This window comes from Phocoena phocoena, chromosome 19, assembly GCF_963924675.1.
Source record: "Phocoena phocoena chromosome 19, mPhoPho1.1, whole genome shotgun sequence".
NCBI lineage: Eukaryota > Metazoa > Chordata > Mammalia > Artiodactyla > Phocoenidae > Phocoena > Phocoena phocoena.
Genome location: NC_089237.1, coordinates 22,963,064 through 22,976,045, shown reverse-complemented (window position 1 = coordinate 22,976,045; position 12,982 = coordinate 22,963,064). Strand labels below are relative to the sequence as shown.

At 56.5% G+C, this 12,982-nt stretch overlaps 2 protein-coding genes across 2 annotated transcripts; both read left to right on the top strand.

Annotated features, from left to right (window-relative positions):
- Positions 1-6,559: 6,559 nt before the first annotated feature.
- HOXB6 (homeobox B6) lies at positions 6,560-8,257 on the top strand. Its single transcript, XM_065897239.1, has 2 exons — positions 6,560-6,974; positions 7,998-8,257. The coding sequence occupies exons 1-2, from the start codon at positions 6,560-6,562 to the stop codon at positions 8,255-8,257; spliced, it is 675 nt and encodes a 224-aa protein (XP_065753311.1).
- Positions 8,258-10,926: 2,669 nt separating this feature from the next.
- HOXB5 (homeobox B5) lies at positions 10,927-12,412 on the top strand. Its single transcript, XM_065897055.1, has 2 exons — positions 10,927-11,488; positions 12,165-12,412. The coding sequence occupies exons 1-2, from the start codon at positions 10,927-10,929 to the stop codon at positions 12,410-12,412; spliced, it is 810 nt and encodes a 269-aa protein (XP_065753127.1).
- The last annotated feature ends 570 nt before the right edge of the window (positions 12,413-12,982 follow it).

The window sequence follows — 12,982 nt, the reverse complement described above, 5'->3', positions numbered from 1 at the left end:
AGTCATCATGGAGGGTAAATGGACAATCTGCCCAGGACTGCAGCCTGATACCATTTTTCAAAGCCAGAACTTACTCCATTTTCTATGCAAATATCAGAAAAGCGAACACCCTCTCTTCCCAAGTCAGAGAAGGGGAAGCAACGGCTCTCAGGTTGGGACAATATTATCTGGAAGATGAAGAAGAAACCGAACGCTCTCTCTCTCTCTCTTTTTTTTTTTTTCTTTCCTTTCTCTCCACCCCCTTCAATCGGAGGAAAGAAATCCCAAGGTCTGCAAAGGTAAGAGAAATTCTACAATTTCTTCTTATTCTTTTGCATCGATTTTTACAGGGCGTGGGGCTTGGGTTTGTCTCTCTCTTACCCCCGGCCAAGACGGGGCTGAACCCCACCTCTGGGCGCTTCAGGGAGAAGCTTCTCAGGACATTCGGTGGCCGAGAGAGGGGTGGATGCTCCCTGGAGGGGGAGCAGGGCAGGGAGACGGGAGGAGGAACCGAAAGGGGCCATGGAGGCGAGCTCTAAGTCGCCTTTTTAAGCTGGGAGGAGAGGTTTAAGCGAGGGGGCTGCAAAAGAGAGGATGGGGATGTCTGGGCTTCGGGACGCCGGCAGAAGCCGGTTGCGACGGCCTCTGTGGGTTTGCGCCCCCTCCCCCTCCACCATCCTTCCCTTGTTCCGGCCTCCCCCAATTGCCCCCGCGCAGTTCTCTTGCCCGGTGCGGGTATCGGGTATCCGTGGTTTCCCGGCAGCACTGGCACAAGGGGCGGTGGCGCTGAGGGACGTCCTGGTCTCTGGAGGGCCTGGAATCTCCGCAGAGGCCAGCGAGGGCGAGGAGGCGTCTAGAGAGACACAGAGAGAACAATTCACAGAGAAATACTCATTATCTCCCTTCGGAGATATTTCTGAAATTAAAGGGCTGTGGGTGGAGGCACCCAAATCGAGGGAGACCTCCCAGGAAGCATGCCTGAAAATGCCCAGGTCGTTCGCCACTCCCGCAGGAGGGAGCCTCTCTCTGCAGGGAGACAATTTTGTGGTTTTTAACGCGGTAGGTTACAGCGTGTTGATTTCTGTGCAATATTGGTTCTATCACTTGTGTTTTATTGGTATGGATTTCGGTGGAGGAGAAAATTGCCGTGTGTGTCTTGATGTGGAAACATTTCAAACTTTCCTAGATCCAAATGTGGTGACTGTGAAGAAGCTGTTTAACACGTTGTTTGAGGCATGTAAACAAAAGAGAAAAACAAAAACAAAAAAAGAGAAGAATAAAATTAAAAGAAAATCCCATTAGGGGACCTGATGGGGTCCGGACCAGAAAGCTGCCTGGCACTGAGCTCAGACAGCTAATCCTGTCCCTCCGGCGCCTGATTTCATTCCCCAGCCAGGCCTCCGGGGGCGGGGGTAGGGGGAGAAGAACCGTAGGGCGGGAGGCCGAGATTCCTAAAGTAGCTGGTGGGGTTGAAAAAGGCACAAGTCGCTAGGTGAGGACTTAAAAATAGAGAGGGCTTCTGGGGAAGCTGCCAGACGACAGATAAGGGACTTAGGGCGCGGAGGGCAGGAGACACTGTGATTTAGTTTGGTTTGCAGGAATAGGTGATTGCTTTCCTCTTTTTAAAGAGCAGATGCAGAGCATTCAGCCTCGGGCCTCTGGTTGCCCAGGGATTTGGGGTCTGGGTGTGTGTAGGGGGATATTGACCCTCTCAATCCTGAGCTGAGAAGAGAGAAGCGGCCACTTGTGGCGCTGGAGGGGGGCCCCTGGAGGCACAGGTAGATGCCCTCGAAGCAGGCCCGGCATGGGTGCCTGAAGGGACTCCTCGGCTGCGTAGCGAGAGAAGGTCTCGGCCAGCACCCACGGCACTAAGAGTCTATTCTCAAAGGAAAAATTCCCCAAACCCACCCAGACTAAAGGTCTTTTTCTCCTGTAGTCTTGGCGGGGTATAAATCATCCCTCAGACAGTTTACTCTGACCCAAATTATGCGGTTTGCTGCCATCTACCGTCCGTTTGGAGACATGCGGCTTCGGCGCCGAATGCCCCGCTACACTGCCTGAACCGTGCCCGACGACTGGAGCCCCCGCCGCTCTGGTTCGGCGGGCTTCTGGGGACGTCGGCCCAGATTGACGGTTTCCGTTGGATCTTGGTTCCCGCCTGCCCGCGTGTGAATTGGAGAACAAGCATCCCCTCCCCCTTGTCAGCCTCATCCCAGCTCCAAACCTGGCGGCTGGCTGAGGGAAGCGGCTTTTTCTAGGGCATATTTAAAAAGGACTAATACTTCATCCCGCCCGCGGGCAGGTGGCCCTGAATCAAAGGATTGGGGGATCAGAGTCGAGAGCCCTCTCCCCGCTATCCCCCTCCAAGCTCAAGAGGGGATCACCAGGGCCGCTAGGGAGATCCGAGGCCAAGGCTGTTCAAGGTTTATTTGGTTTTCTTTTCGGCTAAGGGAGGGGTCCCGCAGGGGAGGCGCTGGCCCGGGCAGTTCCGCTCGGTTGTCAAAAGAAAAACCGAGTCTGTTTTCTCCGGGTTGGGTGGTGGGTCTTGCCAGTTTCTTGGCCATTTGAGTCTGTGGTGAAGGAATTGAGCCGAGTTTTCTGGAAACTGTTGGTGTCTTGCAAGTGAGTGCGCGTCCCCTTCCCTATTCCCGATCATGTCAAGCGAAATCGACACAAATATGCTTTGGGAAAAAACGGGGAGTGGGAGTGGGGATCAATCAGTAAGGAACCCTAACCCTTGTAATTTCCGTTCCTGCCGGACCCCTCATACCCACTTAAGCCGACTGCTTTCCCAGAAGCGGGTGGCGAGGGCGGGGGTACGCGCCGCTGCCGCCGAGTTTGAATATTGGCCCCTGTTTCACGGGTTACTGATTAGCTCGGGCTTTCAAGCCGCAGGAGGAAGCTCTGGCCGCTCCTTTCAAGGTGCTGTGGCCCCAGTTCCTGGGCGGGGGCTCCAGGAAATTGCTTGCGGTGCCAGGCAGGCCGAGGTGTTACTAGGGTCTGGCCCGGAGCTGCCGAGGTCGAGGGGCCCAGCGGTACTGGGGGCAAACGCGGGGGCTGCGGCCCGGAGTCTTTGGCGCCTCTCGAGTCTGGGCCGCGGGAGCAGCCCTTTCAGCTCTTTAGCAGGGAGTGACTTTCTGGCGGCTAGAAGGCCCGGCCCAGTGCTGGAGGCCCCGAGGGAGCGCTCTCCGAAGGTCTTGGGCCCCTCGGAGGACTTTTTCTTGTGGACAATCCGAAGGACAGATGGGGAGGGTAAGGCGGCTGGTATAGAGGATTGAAACCCTTAAGGGCTCTTAGGGTGCCCAAGGACCTGGGGAGAGGGAGCTGAGCTGCCACTGCTCCCCCCTCCATCAGAGAAGATGCCGTTCATTTGCATAATGGAAGTGTCTTTGTACTGTGCTTTGGACTGGCCAATTTTAAGGCAATGTTCTCTCTGAACAACTCTCAAAGAGTGGGAGAGGCCACACTGCTCCCTCTGGGAACAGTTGTGTTCCCCAAAACCAGAGAATCACAGAGTCTAGGGGAAGAACTGGGTTGAGATGTTTGAATTCACCCCACCCCAATCACAGTTGGGAGTGGGGTGGGGAAGGTGCCCACAGTCCTAAGAGCTAGGGGTGGGGGGAGCTTTGCAGCTGAGAGGAAGTGGGAAGCCTGGACAATGTCTCAATCCCCTCCCCTCCACACACCTACTGGCAAATATCCTCCCTGAGATTACCGGTGCAGGAGAATTTTACTCCAGAGCTGAACACAACTTAGACTTTTCCCTGGGAGCTGGAATGTTTGTACGTCCACAGGCCCACAGGGTCATAGCTCAGAAAATTACAATTATAAATCCTGCCTGTGGGATTTCTATGCAATCCTTCTGCTGTGTACTCCAGACTTAGTACACGTTTATATCCACCTCTCCATACACACACTTTCTCGTTGAGCAGGGGGAGACACTCCAGACCTGCCGATGGCTGTGCCCACTGTGTATTTACATATTCCCCCTTGGAGACAGACAGACGGCAGTGGACGGAACCACAGACAGATTCACAGAGATCTGGCTCCAGAAGCCAGGCGGCCTCTGGCCCGGCCCTGCCTGCCTGCTCTTTCTCCCAAACAAACGGATCAGACGAATAAACGCTCATAAATACCTCTGGGCTTAGATAAGAGCGATGAGGCGCTATTTCCTTTCATGCCGGACTCCAGGCGCCCAGGCTCTGCCTTTGCGGCTCCATCTCACGACAGGCAACCTGCAGAGGTGAGGTTAATTTGGGGCTATGACTCTAAGGATAAGGTGATTATTCTCGTGTTTCTATCACAGGGGAAGACTTCCTCCCTCACCAAATCTTATGTTATCCAGGCTTCATGGAAAAGCCCACACAATCCAGTCCTAGTATGAGGATATTGTGGCCAGAGATGAGGCACAGAGGGCTGAGGCCGAAGGCCCCGCCTCAGTAACAAGGAGGAGGGAGGTACACAAGGCACTCCCCCCACCCTGCTCCTCCAGCCCAAATGTTCCCCATTCCTCTCCAGGAGTGGGCCTAACCACAGCTGGACTAGAGCACTTATGAATCTCCATCATTAGGAGGCTTGAGTTTATTTTCTTAAATCTTGACAAAACCCCCCAAAGAGTTGGGCTAGGAAGTGGTTGATGGGACAACTGGGAATAGCCACTTAGCCATGAAGTTGCAGCCCAGAAGTTGTTCTGAGTTCAGGGAGCCTTGGAGGCCACTTGCAAGCAACCAAGTTCCCACCCTTGGTCACCAACTTCAGCCCTCTACCTCTTTTCCTAATGTCTTGTGCCATCTTCAGTGGGCAGAACTGTCCCATAAAAAGGAGTCCAAAGAACAAGTCAGAGAAGGGTCAGCCCGGCCCCTTCATCATCAGGTTTTGTCTCCCACCCTGGCCCATTCCTGGCCCCAGGTCCAAAGGTTGTCACCCTTTATGCCTAGCCTCCACGTGCACATTAGAATGTTGAAAATACACCATGGCTGAGTCTTCCAGCCTGCCTCCAATGCTCATTTTCCTTAGATGAGAGAGAGAGAGAGAGAGAGAGAGAGAGAGTCAGAGATGTACACACTCTCTCACACCAAAGCTTGTAGGCAGCAAGCTGGTGATACAGACATGAGACGTGGTAGGGATTATAGAGATGCTGAGAGACAAACAGAAGGGTAGTGAGCATCTGGAGAGGGGATACGGAATGATAGTTGTAAGCTGCCTGCTGCAACCCCAGGAGGACCAATCCCCCTCTCTCCTTATAAAACTAAACAAAAACCAAGTCTTGAGAAAGAATTAATTTTAAAGAGAACTGCCAGCTTCTGGAGAGACCTGGAAAAGGAGCAAGGGCTCCTCTCTTCCCAGTGGTCTCTGATTGTCTCCAATATCAGCAGGGTTTGAGGACCCAGAACTGGAGGAGGGAACAATTTCTTCCCTGAACCCAGACTTACTGAAACACCTTTGATTCTTAAGAATCTATAGCCCAGTATATTCTAATGTCTTTTGGGGTAGGAGGTGGGGTGGAGGGAGGGTTGCAGGCAGGATAGGGATCAGACAACCTAGGTTGGAGGATGCCTTTCACCCCTCCTCTCCCTATCCCCCTCTTCCCCGTGCCCCTTCCTGTGCCAAGAGCAAGCAGTACATACTAGAACCAGGCAAGATGTCTTGGGCAGCGGCAGCGGTAGCCTTCCCAGAAGCTCCTAGCCTAGCTGCACAACCAGAGGGAGAAGCTTAGCCTCAGACCCTGCTCCCATTTCCCAGCCTTCTGGGTCCTCTGGGCAGCAGGCTCTGGCCTGTCTCTCAGACCATAAGAGTTGCAGAGAAGCAGGAATAATAAACCCAGGCTTGGAGGAGATGGAGTAGATCTGAGAAACAGGAAAAACGTTTTTCAAACCCTGGGAAGGAGAGGGTTTCTTCTTTGCTTCTCGCTTTCTGAAAACAATGCTCATCAGTGGAGAACTCTTCTCCCCTTCTACCAGTACAAACCCCGAGAAACCAGCCTTCTCCTTTAGTTCTCTTCTAAGGAGATTGAGATTCAAGATTCAGAGACATTTACCCACCTTCCCTGGGGGGAATAACCCCTGCCTTGCCTAACCCCAAGCAAATCAGGGGTTAACTTCTCTGAAAACACAATTAACTTTTTCTTATTCTGCGTGGGGAGGGGAGGGATATATTTATTTGATCACTGGGGGATGGGGTGGTATCAATCCAAGTGCTCCCTCCTCCCTCAAAGGCACAGACGCCTCTTTCGCAGACCCTACGTAGGTGGAACAGGACGGGTTGTGCTGTTGGGGAGAGAGAGAGAGAAAGCAGAAGGAGAAGAAGGAGGGGGGAAAAAAAGGTTGATAGGTTTGTGCGCGGGTCCCTAGCGCGGGCTGCGCTCCTCCTGGGTGCTATTTGACAATTCCTGCCTCTGCCATTGGTCAGTGTTGGATCAGATGGTTGTATTTCCTTCTGGCCCTCACTGGCACCTCGCCATCCCCCCTCAGCTAAAACCCAATCTCAGATATACTACTAATAGGCGCGGCGCTCGGACTATAAAACACGACAAATCATAAACCCGGCGGAGCAGCAGCGGCCGCGCGCGCCTCCCCTCCCAATGAGTTCCTATTTCGTGAACTCCACCTTCCCCGTCACTCTGGCCAGCGGGCAGGAGTCCTTCCTGGGCCAGCTCCCGCTCTACTCGTCGGGCTATGCGGACCCGCTGAGGCACTACCCCACGCCCTACGGGCCCGGGCCCGGCCAGGACAAGGGCTTTGCAGCTTCCTCCTATTACCCGCCGGCCGGCAGCGGCTACGGCCGGGCGGCGCCCTGCGACTACGGGCCGACGCCGCCCTTCTACCGCGAGAAGGAGTCGGCCTGCGCGCTTTCGGGTGCCGACGAGCCGCCCCCGTTCCACCCGGAGCCGCGGAAGTCCGACTGCGCGCAGGACAAGAGCGTGTTCGGCGAGGCGGAGGAGCAGAAGTGCTCCACCCCAGTCTACCCCTGGATGCAGCGGATGAATTCATGCAACAGTGAGTGAGGCTTGCTGCGGCCGCCGCGACCCCCACGGGCCCCCCTCCCGGAGCCAGAGCTAGAGAGCACCCCCTTCTCCTCCAGAGAGAGCGTCTCGGGTCGGAGCTCAGGAAGATTGGGCGCCTGCACCGGTCTCCCGCGCTGCCCTCCCGTCCTCAGGAGTTGCAAAGTTTGCAAAGTCCCAGATGCACTCCGAGTCGGGGGAATGAGTGGGTTCTCCCGGAGCGCCAGGCCGCAGCCGGGATTCTGGGTCAGGGAGGCGGGCAGGGGCCGCAGTCACTGGCTGGGCTCTCCCTATCGCCCCCATCTCTGGTCCGATCCCCCCACCCCAAGACTGTTCATTAAAAACGGAGTGCGTCATGGGAAGAGGGGCGGCGTGACGCTGGCGAGGGAGGGTTGAGTCTGTCCCGGACTGGTTTTCCCTGGGGGTCGGGGGCTGGGGAAAGATGAGGCACCAGGAAAGGGGTGGTAGTCAGAGGAGGGAGGGAGAATAAGGAGAAGAAAGAGAGGGAGCAGGCGGAGGGGAACAGAAGGAGAAGCAGGCGCCGGGATCTCAGGTTGGATTATTTGTCGGCCTTAAATCCCAAATTGATGTCCATTAAAGGGACACGAAAGTGAGGAGCCCTTAATGCCAACTACGGATCGATCTACGTCATTACGGATTAAGGGCCGGAATCTATCACAGGATGGTGGGGGAGCCAGATGGATGGAAAGAAAAGATGCGGCTAGGCAGAGACATACCTGGCCAGTGCTTTCCCAGCCCCTCCCCCTAGGCTCAGGTGGGATTTAAAACTGCTCCTCCCATCCCCCCACCAAGAATCTAGACAGAAGGCATAAGCCTAGGAGACCTGGAGGGAATCTGGAGGGGGCGCTGGAGGAGTGAGGAAGGAAGGGGGGCAGGGAAACAGGGAGAGTGGAGGGCGTCCCGGGACAGGCTAGAGTCCCCGTTCGAGGGTCGAGTGGGGGAGGGGGGCTCTGGCCCTGGTGACCCCAGGCCTCAGCATCTCTTCTCTGCGTAACAGGTTCCTCCTTTGGGCCCAGTGGCCGGCGAGGCCGCCAGACCTACACGCGCTACCAGACGCTGGAGCTGGAGAAGGAGTTTCACTACAATCGCTACCTGACGCGGCGGCGGCGCATCGAGATAGCGCACGCCCTGTGCCTGACGGAAAGGCAGATCAAGATCTGGTTCCAGAACCGGCGCATGAAGTGGAAAAAGGAGAGCAAACTGCTCAGCGCGTCTCAGCTCAGTGCCGAGGAGGAAGAAGAAAAACCAGCCGAATGAAGGCGCTGGAACGGGGCGGGGGGACGCGAAGGGAGAGGCCTTCGGGGAGCCGAGGGCATCGGAGAGCCCCGAGAAGGCTCTGCGGGCGGGGGAGCCTGGGGACCTGCTCTCCAGCGCGCGACAGGCGGGGCCACTGCTCTCCTGGATGCCCCCGCCCGCAAAGCTCTCGCTGGGCGCTGGGAGGCCGCGCTGCCTGAGCCCAGCCAGCACCCCAGCGCCCCCTCCATCCCCGTGGAACCTCCTCAGCCCAAAGAGGCTCCCCCGTGAGAACTGAGGACCGGACTCACTTGATGTTTCCTGGAAGCAGAGCAAAATGCTCTTGTCCGTGTCGCGTCTCATTTCGTCCATGTCCCCCGTGCACGGTTCAATGGTAGATTCGCAGTCCCCTCAGCGGGGGCCTCGAAGACTCCCTGACCCCAGACCTCTCTCCCAGCCCCTCCCCAAAGCCACTGGAAGGAGCACATACTACCTAGAAGTAAGAAGAGGAGCCTCAGAAGAAAACAAAGTTCTATTTTATTAATTTTCTATGTGTTGTGTTTGTAGTCTTCTCTTAGCTCTGGACGTGAAATACTTCGGTAATAATATTAATATTATTAATAATGATAATAATAATAATAAAGACGTAAAACCTCACTGCTGGGTCACCTCTGCTCCTCCCCTGCCACTCCCCTACCCCCACCGCCACCCCTGCGTCCCCGCGCCGGAAACTCCGCAGCGAAGGCAGGAGCCCTGGTCGGCCCCAGAGGGCTCGGAAGTTACAGTTGCGATAAAGGCTGCAGCGGTTCGGCCCAGGCTCCAGCGCCTCGCCTCGCCGGTGCTGAGGCTCACAACGGCTTCTCCTGGTGCGGAATTGGGGGACGGAGAAGGGCCGTTTCCCTCTTAGTCTCTAGCATTTCCTCGTTTGTCCGTGGCACGAGGGACGCCACCAAGGCCCTCCAGCCGGGAGCTCTTGCAGAGACTGAGCCAGGCGGGTCTCAGTGCCTCAAGCAGCGCTGTTCTGTCCACAGGATCGTCAAGGCCCGTGGTCTTTGGCCTGCCCACACGGCCTGGTCTCCGCCGGCCTTGGCCCTCGGCTCCTGGCCTAAATTGGGGCCACCGGATATCTATCTCTTTGCCCTCAGCTGAAGGGTCCCGGCACCCCTTCCTGCCTCAAGTAGTAGCTCAGCGACAAGTAGGGGAATGTGAAGCCGCCGGCAGGCGCCGGGCGAAGGGCAAGACTTTCCCCCTGCTCTTTGGAGACCTGAGGGCAGGAGGCCAGGTGATGGGGCAGTTCGGTCTCATCCCATCAACAAAAACCGACCCATTCTCTCCCCACCCCCACCCTCACCCTCACCCTCACCCAGGCGGCAAGCTGCGGAGACTGTTTTCCTTTCTTCCTCCTCCCTCTCTCTCCCTTTTTTATTTTTAAAGAAAATAGCCGCCTGGCAGAAGGGGCCCAGCTGTGGCGGTCTTTGGCCGCCCAGCGCGCTCAGCAAGGGGCCGCGGGTCCTCGGGACCCTTTTCCAGGGAAGGAGTGGGCCGCTGGGCAAATTCTGAAACTACCCAGACGCCAGCAAGGGGTCTCAAGTGGGGCATCCCAAGGCAATAGCGGGCATCTGGTGAGAAGGCGAAAGGATTCTGCCTTGGTCCCAAACTCTCAGGACCATGTTTACACCCAAACCCCAGCTCCGACGCGGTCGTCTCCACCGTTTTTCTCGCAACTAGGCCACTTAGCCCCAGCCGGCCTCTTCCTTTGGGGTCTCTGTCTTGCTCTGCCCTTCTTCCGTCCTGGGCTAAGGATGAGGAAGAGGTCAGAAAGAGGATTTCAAACTTCTAAGGGAACAAGGAGAAGCGAAGGCTTCTCCTTCGAACCCTCAGCTTAGCCTCACCGGCTCGGCTTGGATGCTGTGGATGGGCCACTGCATCCCGGTCAGGAAGCAGGCCAGGCTGAGCTCACAGGGGAAACCCTTTGCAATCATTGTTTTTCACACACATCTTCCAACCTCTCCCCCATTTCCGTCCCCAACTCGGAGACTTGCAAAGCCCGAGTAAGGGAAGAGCAACTCAATCTTTGGTCATCTTATCCAGAGTTGTTATAGTAATAATAATAATAATAATAAAAACAACAGGGAGAAGGACCGATGGACAGACGAACTCCACTCCCGAGAAAGTGGGTAAAGCCTCGATCGGGTTTCTCCTCTAAAAGATTCAACCCTGTGGGTGAGCCTAGGCCGGGTTTCTTTCGAGCCCCGCGGTTGCACGGCGCCGGCAGGGAGGCAGCTGTCGCCGCCATGGCTGTCTGCGGCCCGCGCTCCCGCCGTTCGCCGGGAGGTGGCGCGCTCTGCTCAGAGGCCGCCGCCAACCTTCTCCCTGTTTCTCCCCCTTCTCCTTTTTCCCCCTCTCTCGGAGGCTCGCATTGAATCGGCCCTAACGATTCTCGGATCGTCATTATTTGTAACCATAGAGCATGAATTACCTCTTGAGGTCATCAGCGAGAATTTACGACTGGTCAACAAAAGCACGTGATTCCCTAACGCCCCCCCACCCCCCTTCCACCCCCCCATACTTGGCCGCGTACATAGCAAAACGAAGTACAGTGCATCGCTATAATTCATTAATACATCATAAATCGTGAAGCACAGGGTTATAACGACCACGATCCACAAATCAAGCCCTCCAAAATCACCCAAATGAGCTCGTACTTTGTAAACTCCTTCTCGGGGCGTTATCCAAATGGCCCGGACTATCAGTTGCTAAATTATGGCAGTGGCAGCTCTCTGAGCGGCTCTTACAGGGATCCCGCTGCCATGCACACCGGCTCTTACGGCTACAATTACAATGGGATGGACCTCAGCGTCAACCGCTCCTCGGCCTCCTCCAGCCACTTTGGGGCGGTGGGCGAGAGCTCGCGCGCCTTCCCTGCGCCCTCCCAGGAGCCCCGCTTCAGGCAAGCGGCGTCGAGCTGCTCCCTGTCCTCGCCCGAGTCCCTGCCCTGCACCAACGGCGACAGCCACGGCGCCAAGCCCTCTGCTTCGTCCCCCTCCAACCAGGCGACCCCGGCCAGCTCCAGCGCCAATTTCACCGAAATAGACGAGGCCAGCGTGTCCTCGGAGCCCGAGGAAGCGGCGAGCCAGCTAAGCAGCCCAAGCCTAGCTCGGGCGCAGCCAGAGCCCGTGGCCACCTCCACAGCCGCGCCCGAGGGGCAGACTCCGCAGATATTCCCCTGGATGAGGAAGCTTCACATCAGCCATGGTAATTCTCGCTCTCGCTCCCCTTTTTGTCTTCTCGGCTTTCCTTCTCCGCGTTTGGGGGGGGGGGCGGCGAGGAGAACTTGGCTTTTCCTCAAATATAGATTTCTTTCCTCCAGAGGGGAAGAAGTCTCTAAGAGGGTCCTCACAGCTCAGCTCGGGGGGACAGAGCCAAAGAAGGTCTTTAGCAGGGGGTTTGGAGAGGAGTATTTTTAATAATTTGTTCCCAGATTCGCCTTAGGTTTTATTTGCCCAGCTTGAACTAGCTTTAGGATGAAGGATGAGGTTTATGTAACGTGGGGAAGGGTCCTGCTTTGCCCCCGAAATTTTGAGACTGTTTCTAGCAGAGGAGGGGCGAGCAGTAAAACGAGCCTTCCAGGGCAAAAGTGCAACCGTTCTCCTCCCTCCCGGGGTGAGCGACCGCCTGAGCCCAGCGAAGGGTGAGGCACAGGGAGGGAGCAAGAGACAAAGCCGGGCGCATTCGCTGCCAGCAGAAGTGGGGGCTGCAGGAGAAAGGGGTGCAGAAAGCGAGCTCGGATGCGGGCATCTGGAGTGGGGAGAATTGGAGCTGCGGTGAGCTGGGTGCCGGGGACGCCTGGGTCCTGCTCCACGCCCCCCTCCCACCCAGGGCCCCCTCCCTTAACCGGAATAACGCTGCCTCGCTGCTCTGTCTGCTCCAGATATGACCGGGCCGGACGGGAAAAGGGCCCGGACCGCTTATACCCGCTACCAGACCCTAGAGCTGGAGAAGGAGTTCCACTTCAACCGCTACCTGACGCGGCGGCGGCGCATCGAGATCGCCCACGCGCTCTGCCTGTCCGAGCGCCAGATCAAGATCTGGTTCCAGAACCGGCGCATGAAGTGGAAGAAAGACAACAAACTGAAAAGTATGAGCCTGGCTACAGCCGGCAGCGCCTTCCAGCCCTGAGCCCGCCGGGAGGAGCCCCGGGCGGCCCAAGAGCCCGTGCTGCTCCCAGCCCTGGCCCCTCCAAGCCTCCCCGCGCTGCCGCTGCCCGCTGGGGACCGGTTCCCACGAGCCTGCCTCGCCCGGGCCTTGTGCTACGATTTTTCGTTTGGTCTTAAGTCTTCCTGTGGCTCCCTCTCTCTTGGACTGGTTAATCTTGTTATTATTGTAATAATAATGATAATTATTATTTTCCCACCATGCTCCCCACTCCCTTCTGCTCACCCCAAATCCGCCAGTGTTTCTGAACGTTCGTGTCTGTGGTTGCACTCCTTCCCCCAGGACAAAAAGAAACTCGCATGTTTAATGTGAACTTTCCCCTCCCCATCTGTGTTCTTCTAACTTATTTATAAAAGGATGATCGCTGTATTTTGAGTTTCAGCTAGAAACTTCTCTAAAAGGGGCAGCAGTTGAGGTAGGATAGTGCTGCAGCGCCGGGCCCAGCTGAGCTGGCCTCAGAGACCGGGAGTCCATGACTGTGTCTCATTCCACCTTCCTCTTCCTCCTCCCTCCCCACTTCCAGGCCCAAGTCTC

Excerpts from the sequence above, each read along its gene's own strand:
- HOXB6 (XM_065897239.1), top strand. The coding sequence starts at position 6,560 with ATGAGTTCCTATTTCGTGAACTCCACCTTCCCCGTCACTCTGGCCAGC. Across the intron at positions 6,975-7,997 it reads GCGGATGAATTCATGCAACA|GTTCCTCCTTTGGGCCCAGT; the intron begins GTGAGTGAGGCT and ends TCTGCGTAACAG.
- HOXB5 (XM_065897055.1), top strand. The coding sequence starts at position 10,927 with ATGAGCTCGTACTTTGTAAACTCCTTCTCGGGGCGTTATCCAAATGGC. Across the intron at positions 11,489-12,164 it reads GAAGCTTCACATCAGCCATG|ATATGACCGGGCCGGACGGG; the intron begins GTAATTCTCGCT and ends TGTCTGCTCCAG.